The 17520-nt window shown below is 48.3% G+C and overlaps 1 protein-coding gene across 3 annotated transcripts; it reads right to left on the bottom strand.

The window, feature by feature from the left end:
* Positions 1–805: 805 nt before the first annotated feature.
* Positions 806–17317, bottom strand: LOC123403772. Of its 3 annotated transcripts, none has more exons than XM_045097683.1 (6): positions 17199–17306; positions 16935–17108; positions 1924–3097; positions 1708–1841; positions 1275–1499; positions 806–1145 (listed from the first exon to the last, which is right to left on the bottom strand). In XM_045097683.1, exons 1-6 carry the CDS (start codon positions 17211–17213, stop codon positions 1116–1118), a joined length of 1752 nt encoding a protein of 583 aa, XP_044953618.1. In that variant the 5' UTR covers positions 17214–17306; the 3' UTR covers positions 806–1115. The 3 variants fall into 3 exon arrangements, with proteins under 3 accessions (XP_044953618.1, XP_044953617.1, XP_044953619.1); XM_045097682.1 differs by having other exon boundaries at positions 1275–1633; positions 1776–1841; XM_045097684.1 differs by lacking the exon at positions 806–1145 and adding an exon at positions 1568–1633 and having other exon boundaries at positions 1344–1509; positions 1776–1841; positions 17199–17317.
* Positions 17318–17520: the final 203 nt, after the last annotated feature.

The raw sequence follows: 17520 nt of genomic DNA, 5'->3' as shown, positions 1-17520 counted from the left end.
TGGGTGGCTGAAGTGTGAGCCCGTCAACACGCATCAAATTAAGTAGGAATAATAGATGGTGGTTGAGTGGCCGACATGTAGGCCCAAGCGAGACATCAAGCAGAGTCACGACACGTCAGTCTCGTGTCCATGTCGACAAAAATCCAACCCAATTAAGTACAAAAAATGTGTTTACGCCAGACCAAAACAGACATAAACAAACAAAATGGATCACGGTCGGAATTCTCTTCTCCATCGAATACGCATTTGTTGCGTGATATGAGTGAAAAGAGTCCTTTTGTTGAAACATACTCCCCCGGTCTTGAATATAAGTCCTTAAGAGAACTAACAAAAACTAAATATAAAATAAAATAAGTGAATCTATGCTTTGAAATATGTCTATATACATTCATATGTATTCCATAGTGTAATCTTTCAAAGACTTAGGGAGTAGTACACAACCACGAACATAAGAAACTTCGCCACACCTGTGCATTGATTAGCACATACTCTTTTCGTCATAAAATAAGTGTACCAATTTTATACTAGGTCTAGTACAAAATTATACTAAGGTCAAGACATTTATTTTGGAATAGAGAGAGTACTATAGGATCACACTATCAAGGGGGTTCATCAAAAGAAAGAAAAAACTCCATTGTCTTCCCTACGTGCCAAACCATTGTTTTCCTTTTACGAAATCCCAACACCACCAGCGCGCCCGGTAACTGAAGGCCCGGGAATAGAGGCTGCTTTCAATTTCATAGAACCGCTTTTTTGCTCCATAGAGCAATCCTTTCCCAATCAAGTTTCCGATGGCCCCACATAATAATTCGAAATTTATCACCTGCTTATAAACCAATAGTTTCAATTCAACATCGACTAAATAATTCCAAATTCATTACCTAATTTGTACATTCTTCTAAAATAACAACTGGCTGAGGTATATGTTAAGTCACTCTTTGTTGCATGCTAAACTACGATCTAGATTTCTTGGTCTCTCTGCTGCTGCTGCTGCTGCTTGCCACCAGATGTAGTTTCTCGTCCCTTGAAGAATCTATTGCATCACTTACTGAAGCATATCTCTTAACCATCATTACACTGAACCCGGCCTTTCAGGTTTATGCATTGCAAAATTCTTACCACTTCAGCTCTGACAACAAAATGAGCTGCAAAACAGGATTAATTTGTCAAACACTTGGACACATATAATGCAAAATCGTAACTGGACGTGCAGCACACATACACACACACACACACACACACACACAAAAAAAAAAAAAAAAAAAAAAACAGACCTGTTGGGCAACATGGGCTAGTTGGTTGTCGCCTTTAGGTGATTCTACCAAGTGATTCTGTGTCTCAGGCTTTGCCTGAGAGTCTTGTTTGTCAGCTAGACTAACTAGACTGCTGCTGTTCAAAGACACATTCTTCCGTTTCCTGCGATTGAATGTGTATTTGATACATCTCATGCCTTCAGGTTGCACGGACACACCGGATGATGCTTTCGCGCTTTGTTCTTTCTCCAAGGAGCTGATGATTAAATGATCAGCTCTGTCTGAAGCTAAATTGCAACTTTCATCGACTTTACCTTCTTTCCTTTTTGCTAAATTAGTCTCCGGTGTTCTGCAGTCTGGGTGCTGCGCTCGTAATTCACCTGCATAATTTTAGGCTAGTTAGAGTTCAATCTACATAAAAAGAGGTATTTCACGAGGCTAGTTAGAGTTCAATCTCCAAGGAGCTGATGATTAAATGATCAGCTCTGTCTGAAGCTAAATTGCAACTTTCATCGACTTTACCTTCTTTCCTTTTTGCTAAATTAGTCTCCGGTGTTCTGCAGTCTGGGTGCTGCGCTCGTAATTCACCTGCATAATTTTAGGCTAGTTAGAGTTCAATCTACATAAAAAGAGGTATTTCACGTAAACACACAAGGTTTCTAATAGGTACCTTCACCATCAACTTGACTTTCGGTTGACTGAAGAACTAGTGGGGAGCTGTTCCCAGACTGAAATTGATCATTGTTGGCACCACTACAATGAACTGGATTTTTAGTGGCATCACTCAAAACAGAAGCATTGTTTATTGCAGGTGTATCAGAGTGATCATCTATCCTTTCAGAGCTCTGCCCACTCTCAAAAATGGTATCCTCATTGGTTGATCTTAGCAGATTGTTACCTGGAATACTTTTGGACTCAGAACAACCAGCTTCAAAAACCCTAACCATCTTAGATCTTTTTCTCCTTGTCGCCCGCATGTTGCTGATTGCATGTGCATCTATTGCTCCAGCGGAGGCCATGCAAGAATTGAAGTCAACAACCTTCCCACCCATCAACAAATTGTCCTTCAAATCAGTTAATCCCTCACCACTATGTCCAGAAAACAAATTTGGAGGTGAAAGATCCTGTTCAAGTGCCTGAAGAAGCAGCAAACAGCCGTTTTCATCAGAGGTGTCAGATGATTTATCTTCTGTTTTAACATGCGCATCAGGACTATCATGCTTATAGCCAGGCCTGCTTCGTTGACCTCTCTTGCGCTTGCAGTTCGCCAGAAACTTTGTTTGAAGTATTTGTTCGATGGTGGATCTCGTCTGTCTAGTGCTCCTAGCACTATCGCTCTTTCCAGTCTTTGAACGGTTATTCGACGTGCTTGCGTCCTTGCTGTTTTGTTTAGAGGAGTCTGCAGCAGGACTCCGCTGTTTAAGAGCGCGAATGCGCTGTGTACATCCATTACGATACAACTCACGTTTCTTATTTCTTGCTATAAATGATGACATATCAGAACCACGATGATACAGGTTCGCCATGTTTTCAACAGCTCCATTTTCCTTGGTGTCAATGGAAACACGGCGAATGGTATTTTTGTTCTCTGATGACAAATTTCTATTTCGGAGATGCACCTTAGAACGAGAGGTCTTGCTTTTATTTGAACCAATCTTATCACAGGTTGGAAGGATATTCATTCTTTCCTCTGCTAAAGTTTTCCGTGTCTCCTCCAATTCGGTATTTGCTCTCTGCAGCTCAACTTGAAGGGATGCCACAGTATTCCAAGCATCATGTAATTGCTCCTGAAGTTCACTGATCTTACTAACATGTGCCAAAGATTGCGATTCCACCTGCTTCATCTGCGAACATGTAAAAAAGTTTCAAACATGCAAAACTTAAAACTGAGACAATTAAAAAGGCTACAGCTAGTTAAAAGTGTAATCATATTCGAGCAAATGAAAGCTAAATTAACTGGACAAGTATTGCTGCAGTTGCAAACATTCTTTAAACAAAAATCAGCATCAACAGCTGATGGCATATCATTCCAATTGACTGGTGCAAATCATTCTATTCAGCTTGTCAGTATCAGTAAGCCTTGATCTACAGAATATGGCATGTATGCAGCCCTTGTGTAACTGGTCGGATCAACCATGGATGTTGGGGAGCTGGCTCACCTTCCCTGTGCTATTTTTATAGTGAACACCAGAAAATATAGGAGATTCGTTCAATTAGCTGAAGCTAGGGAGTGTAACAGCTGTAAGATAGTATTCTCCATCTGTCTGAGCGATTTACTGTCACAACTGCATCTCCCTGATGCGGTGGACAGCGATGCGCGGGCCAGGTGGTGGGGGCCACTGGCCAGAGTGTGTGTATAAGTAGGTGTGTGGACAGAGGAGAGGTTATGCATTGTATGAGACTTTGGATCCTCTCCCTACTTTTCCTCTCCTCCCACCTAACTTTCCCTGTACCTCACCCCCTTCCTCAATAAAGCAATTCCAATCTCATCCCCAATTCCCTTGTACCGATCCCTTGGATCATTGGGTCGTTACAAACTGGTATTCAGAGCCAGATATGATCCCCACGCCAATCCGTCCCGATTCGTCGGTCTCACACTCTCTTGATCGGATCGTAACACCCACTGCTGCGGGTGCAGGCTCACCTCGGTGGCCGGCGCGAAATCCCTGTTAGGAATAAGCTACTTGTATTCCCATGAGGCCATAGGCCAGTATATATACATGTACAGGTGATGGACTATATGCAGGAAACCCCTTATATATTGGGATAAATACAAAAGGGTACATGACTTATATTATAACTCTAACACCCCCCCCCCTCAAACTCATGGTGGATGAACAACACTGAGTTTGGAGAGATAAAAGCCATGTTGTGCTCTAGTCTGGGCCTTCGTCAGGAAATCCGCCAACTGTAACTCAGAAGGCACATACTGAAGAGCAACAACCTGATCCTGCACAGCAGCGCGCACATAGAAATCATCAACACCAATATGCTTGGTGAGCTCATGCTTCACAGGATCGCGCGCAATGCTAATAGCACCTGTACTGTCAGATAAGAGCAGAGTCGGTGTAGTGACAGAAACACCAAAATCCTGAAGTAACCACCGTAACCAAGTCACCTCTGCCGTCAAAAGAGCCATCGCTCGCAGCTCAGCCTCTGCACTTGAACGGGAAACTGCAATTTGTTTCTTCGTCTTCCAGGCAATGAGAGAACCACCAAGAAAAACACAGTAAGCAGAAAGTGAACGGCGATCTGAAGGATCACTAGCCCACGTAGCATCCGAATAGGCCTGAAGTTGTAAAGAACTGGAGCAAGGAAAGAATAGACGGTGAGAGATCGTGCCCCGAAGATATCGGAGAACACGAAGGAGATGACTATAGTGAACCAATGTGAGAGTAGAGACAAACTGACTCAGAATATGAACCGGATAAGAGATATCCGGACGAGTGACAGCTAGATAAACAAGACTGCCAACAAGATGACGATAGCGCGTCAGGTCAGGGAGGGGATCACCATCAATAGCAGAGAGGTGAACATTGAGCTCCATAGGAGTCTCAACAATGCGCTCATCAGTAAGAGCAGCACGAGCAAGAAGATCCTGGATATACTTTTCCTGGGATATAAAGAAGCCATCAGAGGTAGAAGAGACTTCAATCCCAAGAAAGTAGCGAAGAGGTCCAAGATCAGACATAAGGAACTGCTCACTAAGACGGGCCTTGACAAAGGCAATATACTCGGGGTCATCCCAAGTGATGACCATGTCATCAACATAGAGAAGAAGAAGAGTCCGACCACGAGGAGAAAGGTGAATAAACAATGCTGGATCATGAACACTGGGTGAAAAACCAGCGGCAGTCACCACAGAGGCAAAACGCTCAAACCAGGCGCGGGGGACTTGCTTAAGGCCATAGAGAGAGCGACGAAGACGACATACCATGCCATCAGGAACAGAATACCCAGGTGGAGGCTGCATGTACACCTCCTCACGCAGCTCACCATTAAGAAAAGCATTCTTAACATCAAGCTGAGAGATAGACCAGTGGCGTGTAGAGGCCACGGCAAGAAGTGTACGAACAGTGGTCACATGAGCCACAGGAGCAAAAGTCTCGTCATAATCACGACCATGCTCCTGCTGAAAACCACGAGCCACAAGACGAGCTTTGTGACGCTCAAGAGAACCATCGAAGCGAGTCTTAACCTTGTAGACCCACTTACAAGTGATGGGACGGACTCCGGGAGGAAGGGAAACAAGATCCCACGTACCAGTGCGTTCAAGAGCAGCAATCTCCTCAGCCATCGCAAACTGCCATTCAGGATGAACAATAGCCTGATGATAAGTAGTCGGCTCAAGAACAGCAGCGCCAGCGGTGGAAAATCCAAAGCGATCAACAGGCGGACGAGGACGAGAACGCAAGCCATAAGTAGGCTGAGACGAGTGGGCAGCGGAAGGAACATGAAGCCAGTCCAACTCCCAAAGACCCTCAGAATCACGGCGGCGAGGACCAGCCCTAACCAGAGTGTACGTGCGACGGTCCTGGACAGAACAAGAGTCAAGGTCAAGGATGACACGACAACCAGATTCAGCAAGTTGACCAGCAGAAAACAGATTCATGGTAAGTTGAGGAACATGAGCAACATCAGGAACAGAATAAGAAGGAGTGGTAAGATTGCCTCTACTAACGACAGAAAGGGGAGTACCATCAACGGTGAGGACATGAATAGGAGAATCAAGCGATCGAAGAGAGGACAAAGTGGAAGAATTAGAAGTCATATGAAAGGAAGCTCCAGAGTCCAGAACCCATGGGGATGTACCTGACTGTGTAGAAGGTGGTTGCTCAGTGCGGGAAGCCTCAGTCACAGAACCAGCGGTACCCGTCGAGGAAGAACCTGAAGCAGCGAGCAGACGCTTAAGTCTCACAATATCCTGCTCAATCAAAGCGATGGCGGAAGCTGTCGAAGTAGATGGCGAAGTCGCTGTAGATGATGATCGTGCCTTGCGCAAGTGTTTCTTCTTCGTGTAGCAGTGGGACTCAATATGACCATCATTGTTGCAGTAGGCACAATGTGGACGTGGGCGTCCGGAGCCTCCAGAAGGAGTGGGCAAGAGCGGCGGAGCACTCGAGCGAGAAGGGGTCGATGCAGCAGGTGGCTTAGAAAAAGTCCGAGCAGCGAGCACCGAGGGAACCTCCAGCAAACCAGCACCACGTAAGCGAGTCTCCTCAGCACGAATCTCAGAAAGCGCCTCCATGAGAGAAATACGGCCACGAGCAAACAACTGAGCACGTCGGGGCTCAAACTCCTTACGGAGCCGAGACAGGAACTCGTAGACGCGATGAAACTCCAGGTCGGCCTGGACAGCCTGGCAACAGAGGCAAGTGCGACAACCAGCACTGCGGAGAGAATCAAGCTGGCGCCAGATAGCAGAACTCTGTGCATAGAAGTCATCAACAGTAGAGTCACCCTGCTGAAAGCATGCTCCTGACGGACCATAGAGAGGTATAAGGCATCACCAGAGGGCTCATAGCGCTGACGAAGGCGAGTCCACATCTCAAACACAGTAGGAAGGCCCAGAAACTCAGAGGCAAACTGAAGCAGAACGCTAGAAGTGAGAACAGCTGCAGCACGAGCATCATCATCAAGCCACTGGGTGTAAGCAGACAGAGCACCATGATACGTCTGAAGAGCCTCCTCATAAGCCAAAACCTTCTCATCATAAGCACGGATGGCGACCTCATCAGCAAGCTTAGCCTCATCCTTTGCGGTCTGAGGAGCATCCGCAGGAAGAGACGGTGGGGTCGGCGGAGTGGGAGCCACAGGAGGAACCGGAAGTGGCGGACAGCAGACCTCGCCAGAGAGAACACCCCAAAGACGGATGCCACGCATGTGAATGCGCATGAAGCCAATGAACTCGGTGTAGTTAGTGCCATCAAAGATCACTGGACAACGAGGAACAGCAACGTAGCCGGATGCAACAGACATTTTTTTTTAGAGATCACGTCGGGACCGACAAAATCGGAAGCTGGTGGTTACGGGAACCAGCAGGGCGCCTCGATCTGGTGGGGACGGGATCCAGCAGGCCCGCGCCTCGATCTAGTGGTGATGGGAACCAGCAGGGGAACGGAAACCAGCAGAGGCGACGGGAACCAGCAGACGGCCGCGCCTCGATCTGATGGTGACGGGAACCAGCAGGAGGACGGGAACCAGCAGAGCGCCTCGCCTCGATCTGGTGGTGACGGCAACCAGCAGCCTCCAGATGACGGGAACCAGCAGCCTCCAGATGACGGGGACGGGAACCAGCAGCCTCCAGATGACGGGAATCAACAGGCGCTTTGATCGCAACGGGAACCAAGAGCCCGGCGTTGACTTGAGCGCGACGGGAACCAGCAGCCTCCAGATGCGGATGAGACAGAAGGCGACTGCGGGGAGACGAGATTGGATCGGAGCACGAGTTGCGCGTGCGAGAAAAAACCCTAAGGCTCTAATACCATGTTAGGAATAAGCAACTTGTATTCCCATGAGGCTATAGGCCAGTATATATACATGTACAGGTGATGGACTATATGCAGGAAACCCCTTATATATTGGGATAAATACAAAAGGGTACATGACTTATATTACAACTCTAACAATCCCCAACGGGGTTGACCCGATTTGGAGCGAGGCGACGGCGCCGCCATCCAAACCTCCAGCCCAGACCCGCCACATCCTCACCGACATGTCCGAAACCTCCGGGGAGAAAGTCGCTGCTCGAATCGCTGCTCAAGCTGGTGGGAGGCGGGTCAGCTCACCGCCGACAAGCACGTGGAGGCACAACTCGCCTTCAACGAGCAGGTCTCCAGCGACCTGGCCCATCTGCGCAAGCAGGTGGATCTCACGCAGGCGGATGTCAACGAGGTGCGCCGCCACCGCGAACAGTCGAAATCAACAGCCCCACCGTCTCCGCGCCACCAGCCGCAGGCATCCGCCGTTTTCCCACCGGAGCAGCCATTTCCGTGCCTGGCCAACGTTGGGCCACCTCTCATCGGGACACGCTCGACCGCGTCGCTCTTCGGGGCGGCGCAATTCACGAGGAGCAGCGGAATACCTACATGGTCAAGCCACCCAAACACGATTTTCCCAGGTTCGACGGCTCGGCGCCCTACCTCTGGATCGATCTGTGCGAATTCTACTTCGAGTTGTACCGCGTGTTGCCGCACAGCTGGGTGACAACGGCGTCACTATACAACAAGGGCCATGCAGCGCACTAGTTGCAGGCAATTCGTCAAGCACATCGCACGCTCAACTGGCCAGACTTCTGCACCGCAATCAAGGAAGAGTTCGGCCCCGACGAGTTCGAGATGGAGATGCACAAGCTTTATCGGAAACTTGTCGGTGCGTCTAGCCTCGCCGCGGCGCTTCGAGGAGCGGATCCTTAGCGGCCTGTTGGCAGTGTCGCTTCCGGCAAGGCACCTTGGCGCTCTCGGCGCGACCACTTTGTTGAGCGAGCTCGAAACAAAGTGGGGGCGCGGCTGATCACGACAAGGGCACCTTGGCGCTCTTAGCGCAGCCACCTAAATCGTTGAGCGGGCTCGAAACGGAATAGGGGTGCACCAGATCACGACAAGGATTCCTTTGCGTGCAGGCCTTCCGTACCGAAAAGGTTCAAACCGCCCAAGGAAAACAACCGCTTCATTTGGAGCTTGCCGGTGCTTCTGGCCCTTCCACGAGCGCTTCGAGGAGCGGATCCTTAGCAGCCTGCTGGAGGTGTCGCTACCGGCAAGATACCTTAGCGTTCTCATCGTAGCCACTTAAGTTGTTGAGCGGGATCGAAACAAAGCAAGGGTGTATCCGATCACGACAAGTTCCCCTCGCGTGCAAGTTTCGGAACCTTGGCGGTTCGTCAACTTTTGCCGGAGGTAAGCGTAACACAAGATCTCGAATAAAACATGCATAGCAATGAACATGAAAGTCGGCAAGAAATGTGAAATGCTTAACTTTATTTAATCTGTCTGCAAGGTCTGCGCCTCGCCTTGCGCAAAGGTTTACATGCCCTGCCGGCAAGACTTGCACAAAGGTTGGTTGCCGGAAGGACCGGCAACCGCGCCTCATGGGCTGCCGGTAAGAAATCTGTCGGCAGGGTGCAGCTGGGGGCGACCTTGGGCCCGCCGTGGAGCAACAGGCCCCGACAAGGATATAACGCTTTGCCGGGGGCGCTCTTCGGCCTACCCTCGACAGCAGCACGACACACCGGGGAGGCGCGCTTGCCGGAGGGGGAGTCTGGGGTCTCGCCGGAGCCCCCTGGCACACCCTCGACAGCAACGCAGCACTCCAGGGGAGGCGCGTTTGCTAGAGTGGGTGCCAGAGGTCTCGCCTGCCAGGAAGTTGCCGGGGCGACGCCGAGCCTAGCGCGGAGCAACAGGCCCCGGCAAGGGTGTAACGCCCTGCCGTGGGTGCTCTTTGGCCCACCCTCGACAGCAGCGCAACACTCCGAAGAGGCGCACTTGCCGGAGTGCGCGCCTAGGGTCTTGCCAGAGCCCCCTGGCACACCCTCGACAACAACGCAACACTCCAGGGGAGGTGCGCTTGCTAGAGTGGGTGCCCGAGGTCTTGCCGGAGCCCCCTGGCACGCCATCGACAACAACGCTGCACCCTAGAGGACGTGCGTTTACCGGAGCGTGTGGAAGCTCAGGGCCCCCCGCTTCTTCCACACGCGTCCGTGTCGGCGCCTGTTTGTAAAGTCACAGGCACGGTGGTCGCGGATGGGTCGGCCGCCGTGGCAGCCTTTCTCTTGAGAGCCATGGCGACGATGATGATGATGAAGCTGACGCACCGACTGCTGGGTCAGGTTAGGGCACCTCTTCCCCCCTACCTGGCACGCCAGAGATGTCGGGGCGGACGACACCTATGGGTCCGAGAGGATCCCTTGTGCTTCGGCGGGGGAGAAGGATGCACCAAGAGCAGAACTAACGGTCGGCACAAGGGGAGATTTTACCCAGGTTCGGGCCGCTCGGAAACGTAATACCCTACTCCTGCTTTGTGTGTATATTGGACGTTGAGTGACTAAATGTCGACTGACTAAGCGTCCCATGACTAAGTGTCTAGCCTTCCCCAAGTGCATGCTCTGGGCCTCCTTTTATAGGTCAAAGGGGTCACCAACAGTGGCAGCACAGGGCTCCACGGGGTGCACAGTGAAACAGTGCACTCATGGGGCGTACGGTTAAGTGCAGTGTCTCTGGCGTCTAAGCAGACGCATTAAATGCTTCGTCAGGTGCCCCAGACACGGAGCAGGGGCGCGCCCCTCGGCACTGTTTTCCCCAGATACCGCTCGACACGCGTCTTGCAGATCGACATGTATCAAGTGGAGAGGGGCAGTCGGCCGCTGCGCTGGCGCAGACGTGAGCTGGGACCTTGCCTGGGACGGGTCGCGCTGGGGCTTCGCTAGGCCCCCCGGCAAGGATCTTGCCAAGGGCCTTGCTAGCCTCCCCCGGCAAGGATCTTGCCAGGGGCTCTGTCTTCGGCCTTCGGTCTTCTGGGCTTGTCGGAGCCTTCCCTGGCATGCCTTCGACAGCAGCGCAGCACTCCGAGGAGGTGCGCTTGCCGGAGCGGGCGCCAGATGTCTTGCTGGGGGTTCGTCTTGCCGGGGCTTCGGCGGCCACCCCGGCAAGGATCTTGCCGGGATCCCTCCTTAGGGCTTCGGCCTTCTGGCTCACTGACTTGAGCGTCTTCTCGACGGCTTCGCATCTGCCTTCCGCGGTCCCGGTAGGCCTCGTCGCAGGCGTGGCTACTACTGCCCGTGCACAAGTCTGGGGCGCTAAAGGCCCAAACTTTAGTGCACCGACACGCGTCGAGCAAGCCGCTCCACCGTCCAACATCGATCCTTGCCTGCCAACTAGTTGAAGAACCTAACGCGAGGCGGCGCCCAGCTCTTCCACGTCAGTTTCCATGAGGGGCATTGCCACATGGAAGATCACAATCCTCCCACATGATTGGCATTGCCACATAGTGATTCGACAAAAATACCGTACAGGCATACATCAATGGACACTGCAGCCATCAGCAAGCCCATGCAACTGCCAATAAGGATTCATAGGTGAAGATCACAATCAGTCATCAACTTCAGACATTTGTAAATTGTAACTCTGGCAGACTTGGTTTGGCCAATCGAGGATGTTTTATATATGTACCCTAGGAAAGAGATTTGGGTTTCTATAAAATTAAAATTATTGAAGAGGGAAAGCATTCATTTTCTTTTTACGATTACTAGCTGAACGTCCATATATTCCTAGCGGAGTAACGAAAAAATGCAAGCACGTAGCATATCAATCTTCATTCAACTACAATAGTCAAAACAATTAACTAGAACTTGAGAAGAAAGAAGAAAAGGTAACAAACAAATATCATAATAGAAAGAAAAAATAAAAACATTATTAAAAACAAGATGGCAGGGATGATAGACAGACTAAAATCACCAACTAGTACTAGGAAAACAAGAGTAGGGAGACATAAGCTAGGTTGATTTGTAAAAGGGGGATTACGGAAATAGTATGAACCATGTTTGTCTTCTATTCTTAAACGTGACAAGGAATAGATACTTGTGTGCGCATTGCTTCTGAGCAGTGAATTAGAGTTATCCATGGTTTGGGTTGAAGATCAGGATTAGTTGGCATGACCTTCAAGTTGCTGGCCAAAATTCAAGAATGCCTTTTACAACCATGATTGCTTTTGCCTAAACGTGACAATGAATAGATACTTGTGTGCGCATTGCTTCCGAGCAGTGACTCAAAGTTATCCATGGTTTGGGTCGAAGATCAGGATAAGTTGGCGTGGCCTTCAAGTTGTTCGCCAAAATTCAAGAATGCCTTTTACAACCGTGATCGCATTTGCCTAGAACAAGATGGCGCCTTTTCAAAAGTTCTATGCTACCATGCTTTGCTCATAAAAATGAAATTTAATCTGCAAGATCACTTGAAAAAAATAGGATTTAATGAACTATATTCACCAATATTGAAGTGCCACCACCTGTAAAATGCTTCAGTATTTCGAATAATTAAAGTAAATTGCTATAAGAAATTAAGTCATTCATTCCTTACACGGTTTCAACACAACAATCTGAACAGATCACAAAATTACTACGTGAACAAGTAAAAGGAATGGTAAAGCAGATTGATAATATTGTAGTGTATACGGCATATCATCAATATGTCATCCGAACAAAACATTTATGAGTTCACAAATTGCCAAATTTGCCTCAGATCACACAAAATTGTTAGAACAGTAAAGTATGTTCTTTTTTTTTGGGGGGGGGGGGGGGGGGGGGGGGATTTCCAAAACCATCGTAACAAAAATATGTTGCAACAGGATAATTACCTTATGACATCAAACTTTAATGAGTGGAGAATTTTCCCATTGTTCGTTGGATTATAACAATCAAAATTATTTGGGTTTTACATAGCATGATAGTAATTGTACCGTTACTATGAACTTTCACAATCAGAAGGTCAGAATGGCACCAATGAACTGAAGGTAGCATAAGCAGCTGAGACGCATTGCTAGTGTGATGCACTGTTACCGGTGTAGACCCAGCACCGGGAGAAACTTGTCAAAGGAAGGGTCTCCCAGGGTGGGCGTACCAAAGGGAGCAGTCGAGCAGCAGCCTTTTCATTATGTATAAAACCTTGGTTGCGCACAAAATCGACATTGCAAGCTAGATGCTACATTATGAATAAATTATACAACAACTACAATAATACAACCACGGAAAGTGTATGCTCAAGACAAAATACAGTTCACCAGTCAAGACACATAATAGTGGTACAATATGAACGAACCTACTATCATTGAAGCTAGCTAATTTCGCAATTTCATTATGAAGGTTCTTCTAACAGTAGTAGATCTCAATCAGAAAGCCGGGATGTCTTATCTTTCCTACTTATAAAGGTTGGAGTTGGTGGTGGGTCCACATGTGAAACCATATCTTTCCTACTTATAAAGGTTGGAGTTGGTGGTGAGTCCATATATGAAACCATATAAATAAACAAATGCACTTCTACCAGCATGTGAGACTAGCAACCTTCCAAAAGATGTAATAAACAAATGGTATTGTTGTGAGACCTATGACATCCCAGACAAACAAGTAGCTGTTATCCTAATATGAGCATAACACTTATAAAAATACAAACTTTAAATGCATACGATTCCAATTCAAAATCATGGTCTTAATTTCTCTACCCAATCAATTCTTCCAGTTTTATAGCATAGTAGAAGAGAGTGGCCACATTGCAATTTCAACATGGTCATAAACGTTGTCCTCCTACAAAATCCATGATCTTGTGCACTGAAATTACTCATGTCCATTCGCCTATGTTTTAGAATTTAAAATGTTATCTCACTGTAAATCTTGCAAAGGACCTACAATACTAATAAAATCATCAGTGACTATAACATGACCTTTTGTTATATTTACGTTCCCTTTTTAATCATAAACCATGCAATAGACGTAAGACATCATCATCTTTGGATGATTTCCTAAGCCAATAGTATCACATCATTGTTTTTATGGCTTCGTAGCAAGGCACGGCATTGTGCTAGTAATTATATAAGCACATAACTGGACCTCCTGCAACATCGACAGTATGAGCAGTATGCCCCTGAGACTTGGACATTGTGTACATGCTAATCAGTTAAACCAACGCCTTGACTGCTTCACAGCGACCATATCCAGTGAGAGCAAAAATTTCTAAAGCTAACTGCAGAAGGACTGACAAAAATTTCTAAAGCTAACTGCAGAAGGACTGATGGATGAGCGAGCAATGACAGAACACGCCGCATATATTTCAAACGGATTTGGAGAAACTATATCACAAGGTTTCTTAATGCTCATGTCCTACTCGAGCAACATGCCGATTTTCTGAAGAGCAAGAACCTTCCGATGTCTGGATTCTGGAAGACCGCAGCAATCCATTCAGATAGAGAAAATCCCATTTCAAATCAAATTCCAAATTCCATCAAGAGTGGATGAAGTATAAACACGAAATCGCGCCAGGCTCCAGCTTCCCTAATCTGTTAACGGAAATAATTTGCTACCCATGGTGGTAGCTACACACGGCCCAAATTTTTATCTCTAATTATTTTGGTAAATTATTTTGGACTATGAAAAAAATTGTAATTAAAATATGATGACTTTGGACCAGTCAAGCAAGCAAACAAGCAATTATGCCAAACAGCAAGCAAAAGGACAGAGAAGTGAGAAACGTCATTGTTACACAACAAAATGACACTTGTGTCAAAAAGTAAAACAAAATACAAAGGAAGTGAGAAACAGTCATTTCTATTCCACAAGCATGCACTTATGCCAATGCAATTGAAATCCGACACCTCGTATATAAAAAGGGGCACTTATGCTAGAGGGTCTGTAGCTACCATCATGCATAGGAAATCGCCTCTCAATCTGTTAACAAGGCGAGAATATACCCTCTCAAACAAGCTCCAAGGCAAATCGGAGAAGCTTGGTTTGCGCCGTCAATATCTCGCGAACAGAAACCAGAATAATTCCGAAGGACAACCTAAGCAAACGGTTCCCAAAACCTGCCCTAAAATGCGCAAACTCTCAAACACTCGAACTCCAAACTTCCCGTCAGCACCGGCCCTGAGCATGTGCAACTAGTGCAGCCGCACAGGGCCCCCGATTGCTAGGGGCCCCAGCCCAGGTATGCACATAGGCCAAGGTGCGACCGAGCGGGTGCACGATCGAGGCATCGAGCGCAGCATTCACTCAAAAGAAGAACCGATCCTAGACTCCTAGTGCAGGCCATCTCGCCTCCCCGTCTTCGCTCAACTCTCTGTCTCTCTCCTCGACTCCTCGTTGCTCGTTCTTCTTCTTCGCCCAATCAGGCGACCATGGTGTGCCGCCCTGCCGTTGAGACTTTGGACGAAATTAATGGAGGAGAAGATTACTGCATTGATCTCCAACATGCCCCTCCTAAATTTGCAGCGGTCGGTAAAATTCCTCTCTATGTATTCCTAGGTTTATTCGTTTCTCCCCATCCGATTCGGCTCGATCTAATTCTCCCTGCCATCCCGTGATCCCCTCTTCCAATGGCTTGATACTTGAGTCTTGAGAGAGAAGGGGACTGAAAAATGTTCGATCTGAAAGAGAAAAAGGGGACTTGAGTCCGAAGAAGGTTTATAGGCTGGTGGATTTGGATTCATCTCAATCTCATCAGGGTGACAAGCAACATCACAATAGACAGCAAGTAACCAATCAACCTGGCCATAACTCTCCAGGTGCTCTGGTTTCTTTTCTTTTTTTGCCTTAGTTTATCCGTACTGTTTGTGTGCTATATTTTTATGCTAACATGTCATCTAAAAGACCTATGTCTGGGCATGAAAAGCGACAAAAGAGAAAACTAGCAGCCATGGTTTTTAAGGCGTTTGGGGGGGGGGGGGGGGGGGGGGGCTCTAGGCGCTTAAAGCGCGAGGCGACGCCTTAGTTCACTTTTGAAGCAGCAGAGCAGTGAGGGGCGGAGAGGAAAGAGACCATGGGCAGCAGAGCAGTCGTACTTTGTTGCCCTGCTGGGGGAGGGATGCGCCAGGGGAGGAGAGGCCTGGAAGCTTGGTCGGCGATGGAGAGGAAGCTGGACGAGGGAGGAAACTTGGCCGGCGGACGGGATCTGGGAGGAGGGGCTGGCCGCCTGAGAGGAGAGAGCTCTTCTCTCTCTCTCGGATTGATTTTCTGTCACCGGTGTGTCCCCACTCTCTCTCCCATCTATTTCACCTCAGATTGGCCTCCAATTTCTATCCAATCCCGTCCAATTTCTGTTTCCCACCCCTCCACTCACCAGTTCCCGCCCAATCCCGCCCAAGGCGTCCAAATTGGACCAAGGCGACGCCTCCCCCGCCTAGGCGACGACTTGGAAGCCTCAAGAAGGGAATCTGGATGCCTTGGTCCATGGTCTAAGGCGAGGCCGATGCCTCGCCTTCTCTGGGCGCTTTGACGCCTAGGCATGGACGCCTTAAAAACAATGCTAGCAGCTTAAAAATTAGAAATCCAAAAGGGATCTATTCACAAAAAAATTTCAAACATCTCTATTGCTTATCGAATTTTATTTACTATACTTGTGATTGTAGCGTCTGCCGAGCGTAGTTTTCCAAAATTATAATTGTTAAAAAATTACTTGAGATCAACAATTTAACAAGAGATTGAACGGTTTAGCTACTATATGCATTGAGAAGGATCTACTGGACCAAATTAATGTTAACAGTATTATTAATCACTTTGCATCAAAAAATGTTAGAAGAAAGTGTTTTAGGTAACTACTACTCCCTCCATTCCTAAATATAGGTCTTTTTAAAGATTTCAGTAAGGGACTACATACGGAGTAAAATGAGTGTATCTACGATCTAAAATATGTCTATACGGATGTCTATACACATCCGTATGTAGTCTCCTAATAAAATCTCTAAAAAGACTTATATTTAGGAACGGAGGGAGTAAAATATAAGCAATTGCTTCTAAAATTTTATGTACAAAGGCCCCACTATGTGAACTTGCACCAGGGCCCTGAAGTGTCAGGGCCGGCCCTGCTTCCCGTACGCTCACACATCGGCAAATACAACTCGACTCGAACGCAACTACCGACCCAATCATCCATCCAACCAACAAGTAAACCAGAGCAAGCGATTCGAACGAGGGAACAGTCGTACCCTGGCCTTCATGATGTCCTTGAGCCGGACGAGAGCCGCGATGCCATCTTCCTTGGCCGCCGCAATCCCTTCGGCTAGCACCGCCACGCTCCGCTCCGCCGCCAGCACCCGCGCCGCCGACTCCTTGGCCATGTTCAGCATGATTGCCGCGTACGCCTTCCGCAGCCCCTCTAACTGCGCACACAAAAAGACCTCGTCAGCGCGAAGCAGGCTGCGATGGCGCCGGCGGCGGGAGGTTTCGGTTTTGGGGGCGGAAAAATTCACCTGCGAGACCGCCATTTTTTTTGAGCGGAAGGAAAGCTGAGGTGGAAGGAAGGCGGTTGGAATAGGAGGGGAAATGGGTTTGGGTAAAGCGAAGGTGGGCGCGGCCGCGGCCGCTCTACTGGTTTTCGCTACTGGATGCTGACGTCCGTTGGGGGGCTCGTTTCCATTTTTTGCGCCCCTTAGTTTTAGGGACCGAGGCGGGGACGGAAGCTCAACTTTCCTAGGTCAACTCCATCGCACGAATCTAAACGATTTGTTCAGATTTTGTCTGTTTGAATAGGACAACGGGATCGTGTCCGGACCTGTCCTGGGATGCGCTGGT

This window comes from Hordeum vulgare, chromosome 6H (assembly GCF_904849725.1).
Source record: "Hordeum vulgare subsp. vulgare chromosome 6H, MorexV3_pseudomolecules_assembly, whole genome shotgun sequence".
NCBI classification, from domain to species: Eukaryota; Viridiplantae; Streptophyta; class Magnoliopsida; order Poales; family Poaceae; genus Hordeum; species Hordeum vulgare.
The sequence above is the reverse complement of the archived record's forward strand: the minus strand, read 5'-3'. Positions and strand labels throughout refer to the sequence as shown.